The 16711-nt window shown below is 38.2% G+C and overlaps 1 protein-coding gene across 1 annotated transcript in view; it reads right to left on the bottom strand.

Annotated features, from left to right (window-relative positions):
• SOX6 (SRY-box transcription factor 6) overlaps positions 1–16711 on the bottom strand; it is a 620818-nt gene that overhangs the window by 76285 nt on the left and 527822 nt on the right. Inside the window, exons 12-14 of the mRNA XM_027115294.1 lie at positions 15709–15858; positions 9312–9495; positions 6075–6262 (exon numbers count right to left, since the gene is read on the bottom strand). Of these exons, the coding sequence (XP_026971095.1) occupies positions 6075–6262; positions 9312–9495; positions 15709–15858 (522 nt within the window). The remainder of the gene's footprint in view (positions 1–6074; positions 6263–9311; positions 9496–15708; positions 15859–16711) is intronic.

The raw sequence follows: 16711 nt of genomic DNA, 5'->3' as shown, positions 1-16711 counted from the left end.
CTTCTGTCTCTTTGTCTGTACTAGCATCATTTGATCTTCTGTTTTCTGACTGATATCTTTCCAGAGCCACAACCAATGGACATCATGGTAGGGAAGAATGCCCTACCCAGACATAAGGTGAAAAGTATACAGGAAGCAGGGGTCTCAGTGCTTTTCTGCTTCACTGTTTCTGTTTATTTTTACCCTGTCTTACTCCATCAAAGGTTTTGGATTGCAAATGTAAAAAGTACTTCTGTATGTAATAAGCTTGAAGATCTCATAGAAAATTAGTAAATGAATTTAATACTGTTCTATAAATAGAAATATCATTGATTAAGAATTAGGAAAGCTGAGATTTAATTCCTGCTCTGACATGAATCCACTATGTGAACATGGGTAAGTCATTTTCTTTCTTTAGGTCTCAGTTTTCCTGTCTGTGAATTGAAGCTATTGGACCAGGTCAAATGTTATATCCCCTCCAGTTCTTTCACTCTACAGTTTTAATCCCACAAATATACTTCAGAGGCAGATAGAGTGTGATAATAGTGTTCATGGTAGCTCATTTTGACATCTGATAAGGTCAAGAATTTTTCTTAAGAGATTCGCAGAAGATGAAGGGAACAGCAGCTCAGGCCACATATATAATGTGTAATCGGCCTATTTATGAGCAACTCTGATCAGTAGGTAATCAGTTTTCTGGCTCCTCAAGGTTATTAAGATGACCAAAATAACCAGATACCTAAGTTACAAAATACCTATGCAGGAAAGTGCTCTAACCAATCACCGAGTCAGCATTCAAATATCAAGGAAGTCAGAAAAGTTACAAAACGCACTTTAACACTAAGAAGGCCCACCCTGCCTCGCCTCTCTTCTCGCCAGATGCGCTTAGCTTAGCTCTAAGGACATTTGGAAGCTGCCTATCTAAAATTCTGCAGTGTATTGTTCTGACTGAAATTCTGTCTTAGAGATGTCAAACAACAAAATTTGGTAAGCAATTAGCCTATAATATGATCTAATTGCCCTGGTACTATGGGAGGTGGTTGGTGTTCTTGCTGTGGAAAGCTAAAACCCAGGGAAGTACCTTAGACTTCGGCTAGCAAGACACTCATGATCCATGCACAGCAGCTGTGTTGAAATGATGGAGCATAACAGTTCCTAAGGCGCCGTTACAGTCTATTGTCCCTACAATCTATATATTTAACAGACCCTAAATATCCGGTGACACAGCCAACCAGAACAACTCCATTGGTGCCGTTCTGGCTGATCAAGTCAACAATGTTTCATTTTAAAGTATCAAAATAGGGGTTTACCCAATAAAGTGAAATACGCCATGGGTAAACATGTATTCATATGGACATATATGTGATTCTGTATGTGTCATAAAGACATAAGCACCCCTATGCCTGTGTAGTAAATGTTTCCCCTCAGTTATGAAACATACAAAGCATGTTTTATATACATCTAATGTTAGTAAATGTCACAAAAACAACTCTACAATGGACATTGTGATGCATTGCCCAGATACCCCTTCAGGACTGAGTTATTTCCTCGGCTGCAGGGAACGTTGTTGCTCACCCTTAGCTCTTGGCCCTCTTCAGCACTGCCTCAACTAAAGAGAGTCACATCACCTAAGGTTATGTCCCCTTCCCAGGGTAACCCTCATCCAATGACTGGTTGATACAAGTGTATAAAAGTTCACCCCCTCCATCCAACTTGGGACAATTCTGCATGGCCATGGCCATCTCAAAGCTTCATATGAGGTTGGCTAAGGCTTTGGTTAAGACTGCATCACAGTCCTATTCTGCTTTCATCCTTTCCCTTCTACAGGTGGCAATCAGAAAGAGCACCCCCCCCCAATAAACCTGCTCGTTAATCTCCATCTCACAGTCTGCTTCTCAGGGAACTCAAATCTGTGACATGCTCATTTGTAAAAAAATGTCCAAATATGAGCATGATGAGCTATATATGCTTTATAAATTAAAAGGTCTCATGACAGAAACACTGAGAAAAAAATCTCTAAAACCGTATTATGGTTTACAAGAATAAATTCAGAAATCTAATTTATGGATCCTTACATTTAAGGAAACTGAGGTAATTCCAAAGAGGACAATTCTGAAGACAGTTAAACTGAATTTGCCACAATCCATTTTACCAATCTTATTGCACATTATATATTTACCCTCTTTGATCTCAGAAGAAAATATGATTCTCAGAAGAAAAAGTAGTGTCTTCTGAAACCTCATAAAATTAAGATGGATATTTTGATTATAAGAGAGCCAAATCGACTATCACAGGAGCCCTTTAACATTGTTCTTAATTTACTCTTCTGGCTGCAACAAACCGAGCAAACAAGGATAGATACATACTGGGTCTAGAAACTAAACAAAGCCTACACATCCACAAATATACATTCAAAAGAGCGACATTATTTGGGAGGGAGATCATGTAAAGGAGAACTTGTGAGCACAACATCCTTGAATATAATGGACTTTTCCGGTGCCCCAAATTCAACCCCAATAAAGTCATCTACTGAGACAACAACTCCCTTCAACTAGGAAACCAGGGTTTTCTGATTCTGTAGAAGCCACTTTGCCACTTATCTTCAGGAGCTCAATTACATTCAGTGTGATATGTTTCAGGACAAGTTTAGATTCATTATTATTATTTTTCCACCTTAACCTAATCTCTCATCTCTCTCTCATGGCTTCCAACACAAATTCAGGTGTTATTATTCTGGAGCCTCAGACTTCCTTCCTCCATATGAATTTTAAAAAGTCAATGAGAAATACTTAAAATTAACCTGTAGTATTTGAAGTTAATAGAGTCTTAAGCTTGAACTTCAACCAATGATATAAATTCAACCATATAGGGTCACTGTGTCAGACAAAGAGAGAGAGTCACTGCAGGAAGCAAGGGATGTCCAGTGTCAATTTACTCCTAGGTTTAGTGCAACCTATCAGGATGCCGCTAGTCTAAGCCTGCTGAATGTGACGGGGGAGCTTCACTGAAAGGCACAGTTGCTGCAACAATATGGAATTTATTTCTTATTTTCCCCCCCAAGCTAAATGGCATATACACATTCTGCTTTAAATATTCTCTATGTTAATATTCCAAACAAAAATTTCTAGATGCATTTTTCAAAGAAATATCTCATTCATAACATTAATCAAAGGCAAATGATTCTTCATAATTTAAAAACAAGTATGATTATTTAAATAACTTGGTTTTTTGTGGAATAAAGTTTCTGAAATGTATTAATTCTAAATATATTTATTTAGTCCAGTGATTTCTCAACTAGGGGTAATTTTGTCCTCCCTCCCCCAATAGGGGACATTTAGCAATGTCTGGAGACATTTTCGGTTGTCACAAAAGGAGTGGTGCTACTACTGGCATCTAATGAGTAGAGGCCAGATTAGCCACCCATGACAAAGAATTCTCCAGCCAAAAACGCCAATAATGCTGAGGCTGAGAAACCGTGATCTAACTTAATAAATCTGAAGTTGCCATAGTTTTGTGCATCAACTCAGTTAGAAAGGAGTTTAACTATGTGAGTTGGTCAACATGCCAACTTCTGAAAAATCTAACTCTGTTTCCTTCTGCTGACCCTTCCATTATTATGTGAGGAGCTCATATCTGTGACAAAATAGTACATTTGTTCTATATATTCAAAGATCACCCATAGTTTAGTCTACAAGTTATGGGAAACATAAGAAAGTGCCTACTCTGTACCAGGAGCTTTGCTAGGTATATTCATATATATCTTATTTCATTGCAACCCAGATTACTACCCTCACATTACAGATGAAGAACTTGAGATTCAGAGAAGTTATTCAACTTACCAAATATCACACAGCTGGTAAGTGACAACTCGGTGCCTACCATTCCAAGTGAGAATATATAGTTTTAAACTCATTAATACTTTCTTGCATATGCAAAGAAAACTTCTGAATCATTATGATAGTTAATGGGGTGAGGAGGGTAATTAGCTTTTGACCATGTATCTGTCTGTATTATTAGAATTTTCAGTAAGCATATACTACTGTCATTTGAAAACTCATACATTTTAAAAGACTCAGTTAAACAAATCACTAACATCCTTCTCATATTAATTTTAGGATTAACCATTGACAAAACTATAAGGTAGGAGATGGTCTCTGGTGCATGTACCCATTCTCTTGCTTTTAACCCAATTTCCCACCCAGTATCCCTATGCCAAAATGTGTTTACCTATCTAGGTCCCCAAAAAATGTCTTACAGTTATTCACATTAAGATTAAATATGTTACTATTTCATGGTGCTCACTGAGTATAGTATAGTGTCTTAGGTCAAAAGATTGACTGTGTTTATCTCTACTATCAGAGTGGTAGAAAAGGTTTGGGGGCAAGGCTTTTCTTTTCTTGTGGTCCTGAAACCTTACTGTATATGTAACCATCTACTGAGGCAGTTCTTAAAAGGGGCTCTGCTCTGTGAGCCCACTGCCAAAGATGGAGCACTTAACGGGGAGTGGGGCACCTAAGGGATTGAGCAGATCCGGTGACTGGCATGTGCATAGCAGGTCCCCAATATATAAAAGTTTATGGCTTAACCAACACCAAAAGACCCACCATTCCCCCAGACAGTTTCTCTCTTACCTGGTGTGAACCTCCCGCCAAGAGATCAATCAAGGTGGAGGAGGGAGGAGGCAAATAATGATTAATTTAACATATTATATATTTATATAATCTGTCTATTTATCTATAGGAAATGGGGTCTTTGCAGATATAATCAAGTTAAAATAAGGTCACACTGGATTAGGGTGAACCCTAAGTCCAATGACTGACGTCCTTATAAGAAGAGGGAGATTTGGAGACAGGGGGACATACATAGAGGGAAGATAGCCATGTGAAGAGGGAGGCAGAAACTGGAGCGATGCAGAGACAAGCCAAGGAATGGCAAGGATCATTCATTCATCAAATAATCAGAATTTTTCACCCAGTGTATGACAATAGTCTCTCAACTGGTCTGCCTATTTCCATTCTTAACCTCCTGCAGGCTGTTCTTGCACATTAGGCAGAATGATCCTTTTATATGTAAATCAGATCATGTCAATGCCCTGGACAAAACCAGTCTAGGAATTCCCATAGGACTCAGGTGAAACACAAAGCCTTTCCAAGGCCTGCAGGTCTAACACACTCTACCCCAGGCTATCACTTTACTTCACGTCCCACTGCTCTCCCTTCCCTCAAGCTGCTCTTGCCACGCTGGTCTCCTTGTTGCTGGTCCTACACTCTAAGAGCTTCTAAGCTTATTGTTCCCACTGCCTGGGTGCTCTTCATGTGGCCTGCACAGGGGTTTCTTCAGATCTCTCTACTCCGTAACACTTCCGCAGAGTCCCTACCAACCTATTTAAAAGAACAATCCTGTAACTCCCTATTCCCTTAACTTGCTTCCATTTTTCTCATGGCATTGAGTCACCTCCTGATGTTATTGACATTACTCATTATGTATTTAACTGTTTATTGTTTCCTCATCTGTGTTCCCCTATTAGAATGTAAGCTCTATAAGAACAGAGATTTTTGTCTGATTTGTTCACTGTTGTATCTCCGGTGCCTAGAACAGTGTCTATTACAGAATAAGCACTCGATAAATAATTTGTTGAATCAAAAAATAATGAATGCATTTTGTAAGTTGCTTTGTTTTCTATTTTGCCCAGGCAGATAGGAAGCTTAGTAATAGATTGAATGATGAGTCATGGTAATGTATTAGCCTTCACTGTGAGCATATATGCTTCTTCCTTTTTTAATATTCTGATAGTCTTGTAACCTCATACACCCCCTTTATTATAAGATATTTCTAAATCTTTTGGAATGGGACAGATAAACACCAATAGACAGGTAGGTTGGGTGCCTGGCTGGGTACCTGGGAGGCGACCCATACTAAGTGGGAAAGGGTGTATTTGTTAACCAGCACTAATGATTAAGTGTGATGTAAGAAAGCCCTCAAGCTAGGACCCCAAATCTTTGGCTGCAGTTTGATGCTTGGGAGCCTGGAAAGAGCCAGATAAAAATGAGTCAATGGGTCTAGCAGAGCCAGAGAAGGAGGGAAGCAAGTTTTACCTTTTCATTCCTGCAGTTGTTCAGCCCCATATTATTCATGGTAGACAGTTTCCCATCAACACCATGCGGCTGTTGCTGCTGTTGCTCCCGCTGGATCTGTTCGCGCATCTTCCGAGCCTCCTGAATAGCTTTCATCACCGTATCCTGATCCCCAAACAGGGCAGGGGAGTTGAGACTGGACAGGATATCTGCATATACAGGATGCATTATTAGAGGCTTGTAAGGTTAGACTCTTAAAAAATACTGCTACTACCCACTCCCCTGTATAATACCACATTCTCTGAAGAAGGAAGAGACACATTTGCTATTAAGAAAACTGCAACACAGCACAGAAATCCAGGGTAACGAGCTGTGCTGAGGTTTTTTTAGCCCTCGGAGGACCAGCGTTTCAGTTTATCTGGGTTCTGTCAACACAACTCCTCACAGATGAAGGTTCCTAGATTCATATATATATATATATATATATATATTCTGGCTATATCTAACAATTAGTGGGGCAGTAGTGGTGAAGAAAGGGGTGGGGATGGGTGCAGAGACATCTGTGCAGGCTGACCATTATATCTGGTGTGCTAATACAGCAAAGTTGTTTCTGGCCCAGCCATAAAAAATCTGTGAGGCTACATGTGTCCTTTAGCAGATATCTGTATCTGTGTGTTCATATGTCCACTGCAGGAGAGAAGGGGTGGGAAGGAACATACCGCACTCTCTGTTCCCCAATCACTGGCTGGTTAATGAAGCATTCTACTCATCATGCTGCCTCAGTTATTTACTAAGAGAATGACAACCCATTTCCTACCCCCAACTGGAACACCCACTGTTCTCAGTTCCCTGTCTTCGTGATAGTAAGGCTGTATGTGTGGGAATGGATTTCACATAAGTATACAGCTTCAAATAAAGTGAAAACATTTACTTTCATTATATTCCATGCAACACAGAAGGACAAAATTCAAAATTAAACTAATTTTCCTCCGTATCTTGCATTTTACTGTAGGTTAAAATTAATACTTTAGATGAGGCTTTCCAATTTTAGGCAAAAAGAAGGCAATTGCTTGCTGACTGATAGATTTCAGCTGCTGTGATAAAGTTTAATGAGATCAGCTTGCATGTATCCTGGTATGAGCATTTCATAGCACATGCATGTGTGTGTGTGTATGTGTGCATATCTGTGTGTGTGTGCACACACCTCACAGAGACAGAAGGGACAGAGGAAATCAGACTACAATCAAGCTCACATCACACGTCTATGTGTGTGCAGTGCATGTGTGTATGTACTTGAGTTTAGAAAATATCACCAACACTATCTATGGAAAAGTTCTAGAAAGTTAAACAGCCACTTTTTAGGATATAGAAAACCCATATCTTTTGCTCTGAAGCTTTTCTGATTAAAAAAAAAAAATTCTATCCAGTATTGTCTGGACAAGAGTGCTATTACTTCAGCTCATTTCTAGCTCACGATCTAAAGAATACGCTCTGCTGAGGTATAAACTCCATAAGAGCAGGGCCTGTGAAACAGTCGTCTTTGTCCCTCACAATGCTCAGTACAGAAGACAAATGCTTTCCAAACAAAATTCAGAAGTGGATTATAGGAGGGCCATTTCAAGATCAAGCCTATTATTTATCCTCATGTTGGCTTTTTTTCCCCCTCATCTCACGACTTTCAACAATTCAGCAATCATATTCACATGCTGGAAATGATTCATTTCTCTTTCCCACAGCAATCCCACTGACTTGGAGTGAAAACCTCTGGGCCCCTGAAAGAGGCATCCTAACTCAAAAAGAGAATAGGCTGATGTGTGGATCCTAATGTCCCCAATTTCAATGAGGAAGATTTACATCTCATCATCAGAAGATTCACTTAGATTCAGCATAGCTCAGCATATATTCCAACTGTGAGTTTATAAAAAGAGCACTGAGTTATATGTCAGAGGACCTGGATTCTAGTTTTGACTCTGCTAATTAATACCTACATGGCTGTGGGCAAGTCATTTTAACTGTAAGACCACAATTTATTATACAATGAGAGTAATAATAATACACTACCTAACTCATTGGATTATTGTGTAAAATCAAATGAGAGAAGATAGGCAAAATGGTTTTTTAAATTGTAAATGGCTACACTTACACATTATTTTATTTATTACAGGAAGCAATTCAGGCTATAGGATTCAACAACACAAGGAAGGTAATATGGTGAAGAAATGCTAGTTCTAGTCCTTAATCCCTTTGAAATTTTGTGTCTTTATTTGAAAATTAAGAGACTTATAGAGCATAGTAACAATAATGTTCATATTTATTTGGCTCTCTGCTACTACATGCTTTCGTGCTTTCGCAATTACTGTCTCATTCCACATGTATATGTAAATGTGTTGCTATTCGGTTGTCCAGTCTTTTTAAATTGCATGCCTTCTGGGTGCCAGATACCAAGCAAGTTATATATTTTTTCTCTTTTAATTCTCATAACAACCTATGAGCTAGGTAATAATATTTCCCTTCCAGATATTAGGAAACTGAGTTCAAAAATATTAAATACTTTTCACAGGGTCACATAGCTAGTAAGTAAAAGCTCTCTCTCAGTCCAAGTCTGCCTGATGCCAAATCCCATTTTTTTCTCTATACTTCTCATACCTGGGTATGAATATCCCTAGAGATACCTGGCAATACATCAGAGAATGTAAGGAGGCAGAGGATCACTATGACATATCTTACTAGACATTAACTTTATTTCATATGATGGCAATCAAGTGTGTCATTCATATTTGCTTCAATGCAAAACTGATATGGGATAAGATGTAAAATTCACAAACATTTTACAAAGAAAATATAAAATGTCAAATAAATTTTGGACTTTTGGCAGGCAGCTTTTAGGCCAGCTTCCTTTAGGCCCTTGGAGGGTTCATGTTCACTCTTAATCTGCCTAGAGTTGCTTCAGCGGCAAAGCACTGACCAAACACAGAAATTTCTAAGTCTGTGAGTGTTGGATTTAACTCATCATCATCTGAAGAACCCATCCCAGCAGGATTTATATTATAACCTTTTCTAAAAGTTCTAGTCACCCAAGACACTGTAACTGGGTTATGTTTCAGCAGAAAAGATTTTACTTTTACTTTATTTACTTTCACTTTTTTTTTTCTTGGACTAAGGAACACTCTGGAAACAAGAATCAGTCATCAGTAAACATGTTTTGCTTTCTTTTACCTAATTCATAAGTCTCTTCCTGGTGTTGACCTTTCCATTTACCTAAAGAGGATCCTCTTCCCAAGCTTCCTCCAATGGGGCTGGGGATGCTGCTTTTGTTAGGCAGGTTGACAGGGCTGGTTTTGCTGGCTGGAAAGAGGCTTTGGGTGGGAGATGTTGGAGACTTTACAGGCTCAGCTGTCTTGGGTCGGGATGAGAGATTCAGCGGCTGTGCTGCTGCTTCATCCTACAAGTTTACCATAAATAATTATTTATTTTTAAATGAAGCACATTATCACTTAGTAAGCCACAGTTATTTTATACCTCAGAGACAATGCCACATTCTCCTGCAATAATAACAAAAGAAGCTAATGATCTACCTCCTTGAAGATTCATCAGAAGGAAACCTCATTAATTTCCCTGTGTTATGTTTCTATTTACATTGACTGTGTAGTTGGATCATTCTTTTTGCCGAATTAAAATCTGAATTAGCTCACATTACAGCTTAATTTCCTAATGTGTTTTCAGGGATCTAAATTAACCTAGGGCATTTACAAAGAATTATTTAAAATTTCAGTAGCTCTGTAGTGCTTCTGTGTTATTCTCTCTGAAAAGTTCCTGGAACTATAAATAGGCTCGGCCACTAATTTTTTAATATATATTTTAAATCAAACAATAGCAAGTACTTTAAAAATGGAAACACAAAGCCTTCCTCTGCTCTTCTGGGCCTTTGCCCAGGGAGCCGCATGCCACAGCATGGCTTCTATGTGGCTTCCTGGGTGTGGGCACTCTTCATGGTCTATATTCTGGTCTCTATTTATGTTTAAAATTAATTTTTGCAAAGAGCAAGCACACATTATAATTATGTTTTACATACCATGCTATATACAATTTATTTTTCATGTCTAAAGTGATGTCTCTTTATATTCTTTGCTACATATATTTACAGAATGTCTATTTTAAGATGCCTGTTTTTCTATACTGAGCACAGTATTCAAACACCTGGCTTGTAACTCTGGTTTTAGCAGGAGCTTGAAAGCTAAGCTCCTCACCTTTATTTTGTTTCATTTATCCTGCCACAAAACACCCTTAACAACACTTCCATCATTCTAGAAATTTAATTGTAATATGAGCATATTCATTTAAATGTTCAGTTTTAAAATCTGCATTATTGTGTTTAAAATAAAATTGTCATCAAATGTTAACTCCTGTTTTGCTTCTGAGAAGACACAGAGAACTTGCTTTTAATGTTATTGTTTAAAACACACAGTAGAGCTTGGAAACTGAACTTTCTCCCCTGCGGCAAACATGTGACCTCTCTGGGCTCGATTTCTTCATCTATAGAAAAAAGGGTCTGATTCTAGCTGATCTCTAAGGTCTCTCCCAGTACTAATGGTCACTGTTTAAGCGGGAACAAAAAGGGATGCCAGAAAACAGTACTCAGGAAGGAGGATTAGAAAGAGAAAACGAAAATAACATGCACAGAGGAACCTTTATGTACTAACACCGTGCTAGACGTTTTCACAAATATTAGCTCATTTAACTACCAATAACTCTATGAGGCTGGGCAGTAGTATTCTAAATTTACAAAGGAAGAAGCAGTCAGAGTGATAAAATGACTGTCCAAAGTCATACGTGGAGGGACAAAATTGGAATTATAGTTTATTGGGCTCCAAATCCCAGGCCCTTTTTCTACTAAACTATCAGCTAAAATAAGTCACTTGATAATGTAGGGATACCCTAGCTTTATTCTGTTGTTTTGTTTGTTTGTTTGTCTTGGTAGGAAATAAGTAATCTGGCACATCTATGGTGCAATGCACTTTTATCTCTATCCAGACATAGGATAGGTTCTCAGGAAACATAGTTGTATCCATTACAAATGTCAAAATTATCTGATATGCTTAATTACAATTTACTTGCCTTTGCTCTGAACTCAAAGGATATTAGACTAGTTAGTTCCTTTACTCCTATCTAAATAATAGTGATTTATAAACTAGGTGTTTAGTTAGTTTTCTCCACATTTCTTTTACTTGGGGTTTACCAAGCTTCATAAGGTACCTGAGTTCAGAGTTTTCCTCAAATCTGGAAAAATTTCAGCCATTACTTCTTCAAATATATTTTTCTGTCCCTTCCTTCTCCTCCTGGGGCTCCAGTTGCATATATGAGGCCATTTGATGTTCCACAGCACTGATAGTCTTTTTTCTATGTATTTCATGTTGGACAGTTTCATTGTTATGTCATCAAGTTCACTAGTCTTTTCTTCTATAATATCTAATCTGTTGCTATTGCAAAACAGTACTAATCCAGAGTACTTTTCATCTCAAACACTGTATTTTTCATCTCCAGACATTCAATATAAGTTTTCCATGTCTTGTCCTATAATATTCATGTTTTCCTCTATATTCTTGAATATGTGGAGTTTATAACACCTGGTTTTACTCAGTTTTGAATATTAGGCAAACTTCACATATATTATGGGTTTGGTTCCAGACCACTGCAGTAAATCAAGTATCACAATAAAGTGAGTCACATGAATTTTTGGTTTCCCAGTCCATATAAAACTTACGTTTATACACTACTGTAGTCTATTAAGTGTGCAATAGCATTATGCCTAAAAAAACAACGTATATACCTTAATTAAAAAATACTTTATTGCTAAAAAAATGCTAACCATCATCTGACTATGCAGGGTTGCCACCAACATTCAATTTGTAAAAAGTGCAATAGCTGTGAAGCACGATAAAATGAAGCTCAATAAAAAAGGTTATGGGACTTCCCTGGTGGCACAGTGGTTAAGAATCTGCCTGCCAATGCAGGGGACAAGGGTTCGAGCCCTGGTCCGGGAAGATCCCACATGCCGCGGAGCAACTAAGCCTGTGTACCACAACTACTGAGCCTCTGCTCTAGAGCCCGCGAGCCATGACTACTGAGCCTGCGCGCCACAACTACTGAAGCCCACGTGCCTAGAGCTTGTGCTCTGCAACAAGAGAAGCCACCGCAATGAGAAGCCCGCGCACCGCAACGAAGAGTAGCCCCCACTCTCCGCAACCAGAGAAAGTCCACACGCAGCAACAAAGACCCAACACAGCCAAAAATAAAAATAAATAACTTTATAAAAAATAAATAAATAAAAAAGGTATGACTGTATATTCTAATTTATTATTCATTCTTATAATTCAGTAATTGCCATTTCCACCAACAATGCCACTGAGCATGGGAAGCACCTATTAACTCCCAGTCAAGTCAGTCCCTTTCCACAATGGCAGGCCTGTTGTTGGTCCTCACAGCCTGTCCTGGCCCAAGAGAAACTTTGTGGGTGAACAGGAGCAGATATGCTTACCTCTTCACTTGGCTATAGTTGGAAGTCCCTTATAAGAGCTGTTTTTACTGTCTTATCTACTAATTCTATCATCTGTGTTATTTTGGGGGTTGTTTCTAATGATTGATTATTCTTTTCATCATTGTTCATATTTTCTTGCTTCTATGAAAGCCTGGTAATTATTGAATACATGCTCCACATTGTGAATTTTACAGTGCTGGGTTTCATAGTTTGTATATTCCTTTAAGTATGTGTGGACTTTGTTCTGAGACACGGAAAGCCTTACTAAGCTTACTTTTAAGCTTTGTTAGGCAGGTCCAGAGCAGTCATTAATCTAGGGATAATCTGGCCCCACTAGTGAGGTAATACCCTGCTGGGGACTCTACTTGGTGCCCACGTGTCAAGTGATCTTTCCAGTCTGGCCAGTGGGAACACAAATCATTCTCAGTTTTTTGGGAACCTTGCAATGGTTTTGTCTGCTACATCTGGTCTTTTTCCCTGGCCTCAGGTAGTTTCCTCACATGCAGTACTCAGCTAAATACAGGGGAACCTTCTGCAGATTTCCAGTGCTCTCTCTATATATACAGCTCCCTCCTCTGGTACTCTACCTCACAAGTTCCATCTACTTGGCATCCTTAAACTCTGAACTCTCGTCTCTCTACTCGGGAAGCCTTCCAAACTGCATGTGGCTACACGTCCCGCCCCACCCGCCCGCCCCCGCACTATTGCCTGGAAATTCTCTCTAGACAGTGAGATGGAACAACTGTGTTGCTTGCCTCACTTGTTTCTCTTCTATCAGGGGTCACTGTCCTGTACGCCTATTGGAAATGTCTGAAACTACTGTTTTATATATTGTGTCTTGAGTTTTACTTGTTTAAGTTTGGAGAGTAAGTAAATCCCTGTTCCTCCATAATGGTTTAAAATGGAAATCTTCTAGGTTTCTTTTAGGATCTCTCTCGGTATACAACCAGATAGTTCAGTTACAACCACTACTACCACCCATCACCATCTTCTTTATTAGCATCAGATTATCATCAACGTCATCGCTATACTAACATTTATGGAATAGTCACTATATTCTAGAAGATGTATTATCTCATTTAAGACCCGTAAAAATATTAACTTCCATTTTACAGAGGCAAAAACTAAGGCTGAAAGAAGTAACTTGCCCAAGGTGACACATCTAGTAAAAGTGACAGAACTGACATTTGAACAGAAACATCCTTCCTGCTGATGTTGAGAATTATAGCAAATAAAAATTCTGGGGGAAAAAAGGAAAGGAAGACCATCTATTTTTATTTTTGTTACCTTCAGCTAACAATGCCCTATGTCACGTAGTCGTATTATGTACAGAGGGAAAGAATGACTACAGAGAGAAACATGAAATATTTTAGTGACCATAATTCTTTCAATTAGCAAAATATAAGATTATTTTCAGAACTTCTGTAATAATAGGTAGGAGCTATTTTAAAAATTTAAAACATTTGCTTTATGTCTTGGTCTATATATTTTTACTCACACATACAATAAACAGTCTAATAAGTATAATAAATACCTCCTTTGTTATTAACATAAAGTATAGTCAAGTCAAATTATATAGAGAACTCCCTAAGAATTTGCATGTGGTCAAGTGAGTAATAAAATTCAGTTGGCCCACAAAACTGGAATGGTAAAAGCAAATAGAAACTTGAATCTAACCAGGGAACATTTTACTCATCCAGTAAAGGCTTGGTTTGGTGCAGTTCCATTTGGCCAACCCACTTATAAAATGACTTTTTCATGTTAAAATATCTAATACTCAATACCTCAAGTCACTGATGTTTGATATGCTTATACTCCAACAACTATAATTAAACCAAGTGCCTTGGTTTGAGTGGTAGTGTTCTCTTATTCACAAAAAGAAACTCTTGGAACACAAAATAAATAGTCTGTTTCCATAAGTTAATACTATCTTATTAAATGTAAACCGCCTACTGTCATATCTCAATATTTCTAACAACAAAGCATACATGTTCATCTACTTCTTTGGAGAATCTAAAGGCATGGGTGGCATTAAATTAATTCCTTTGGGTGGGCACTGGCAGAACTATCCATCCTAATTATGTTTACTTTTTTTATCTTTGGTATTTGGGATCCATATTTTTTAAGGGCTTTTCTGAAATCTCAAAGTCCCTATCTGCAAGTTTTAGAAAATAAAACAATTTCAGTAATTCTGTGGCCTTCAATGCTGTTTTGTTGGCCTTAGATGTTTCCCATGTAATGAGTTAAAAAATAATTGCAAAATTTCTCCAAGTGCAGTACTTTGGGCACATTACAATAATACATCTGTGCTTAACATATCCCGCAAAGTAGGTAAGTCAGTGATACAAAACAATTGTTTCTTTGAGCTGTCTGAATTTGTTAATTCAATACAGGAAGCACAGGCAATCGCAAAAGCCTGTAAGTACCAGCTGCAGCACAAAGTTAGACTGGATCATCAATTCCCCTCTGTCACCAAGCACCTCCTGGCTACCCCATTTTAAGACACTGAAAATCAGTGAGGAAAGGATCTATTAATGTTTCAGTCATAACTTGGGCAATCCTGTTTATCCTATCACAACTATATATGGCATCAAAGCATGATTACGTTATGACACCACTCATTCCTGAGAGCCACCACGTTTATAACTATTTTTGAAGGAGAGAGCTTTATCAACAAACCATATAAAGTCTAGCACTGGGTTCTATTTTGTCAATCTAAAGTTTTGAGATCCTCCTCCTCTAGCACTGTAAGTTGGCTCCCCACCTGTTTAAGGAAGTTAGAGAGAAGTGTCACAAGACTATGACAAAGACTGGTAATAAAAACGTGGCCATTCATGCCAATGAACATTAAAAAATAAACGCCAGAATCCAAAGGGGAAAAATCCTTGAGAAGTAAGTATGCAGATATAGGTGAAGATCTCACAATATGGCACTATTGTTATCAAAAGGGAAACACCTGTTTCTCAGTGCTCAATCATGAAATTTACAATAAAGAGGAGCATTTTGGGGTTCCTTTAGGCTGTTTTGCTTCCTGCCGTTTATTCCCAACACAGCCTGGTTCACTACCTTTCTTGTGAAGCTATTTTCCAAACTGTTTCCATAATCCTGCAAAGTAAATACCTTAACTTGAGTTACAGGGCTGGTCCCTCTCTTTTCATTTTTTATCCCAGTAGGTGAGACTGCCCCTGCTGTGTTTGGTGGCTGTGGAGTTGATGGCATCTTTGCTCCAGGTGACACCTGCATGCTGGCCAGCTGAGCGGCATAGAGCTGCTGCAAAAGAGGGAAGACAAACATCATCTCTTTAAATGCAGCTGAAATGGAGTTTCAAAAAAAACTTACCGTATTGTTAGATAATTGTTTCTCTGACAGCCTTGCAATTTCTCTTTCACTATTTTAAAAGAGGAAAATGAAAGAGAATAAACAGTATAACAGAAAGAAAGAACAATGATATGGGAGTCATTATTCTGTTCCTGGTCCTTCTAGAAATAAGTTTATGACCCTAAACAAAGGATTGAATTGCTCTAGGACTCAATGTCTTCAATAATACAAAAAGGAATTTGACTAAATGGTCTCAAATATTCTTCCTAGTACCTAAAATCTTCATAAAAGTTCTTTAAAAGTCGGTATGTCCATTCATGTAATTTTAATATTCATGAACTAAGAAACTGATCTAAACTTTCCTAGGGATTTCTGGAAGAACATCATTCTAATCCAATACTGACTAAACTTCTCTGGGGATGCTGACCCTTCTGGATGATAAGAGTGCTGCCCTCAAGATCCCTGAGGCCCAATGCCAGTCCCTCCTTCCTCAGGGTCTTATTTCTATGCAGCATATAACATAATCCAAAAGAGAATATAGCCAGATTTGTGGGGGAACAAAATCAAGCTTCTTTTTCCTAGCACAGGATGTGAAATCCTTAACTGTAGAGGTATTAGCTTTGGGGTGAAACTGGTGATAAATGAATGTGTTAATCTGCTATGGCTAACCAGAATTCAGATACCTCAATTTTAACAGAATTTCATGCTTGAAAATGCCATTCAAATATCTTCTTTTCTTCTTATCATCAAGAATTAAGCCATCAAGATTATGACTACCTTAATAGTCACATTTCTATCATAATAA

Source organism: Aethalodelphis obliquidens, unplaced genomic scaffold (assembly GCF_003676395.1).
Source record: "Aethalodelphis obliquidens isolate GAN/ISIS:26980383/991018 unplaced genomic scaffold, ASM367639v1 scaffold14, whole genome shotgun sequence".
In the NCBI taxonomy this organism is placed as follows: Eukaryota; Metazoa; Chordata; class Mammalia; order Artiodactyla; family Delphinidae; genus Aethalodelphis; species Aethalodelphis obliquidens.
This window is presented reverse-complemented; position numbering and strand designations above follow the sequence as displayed.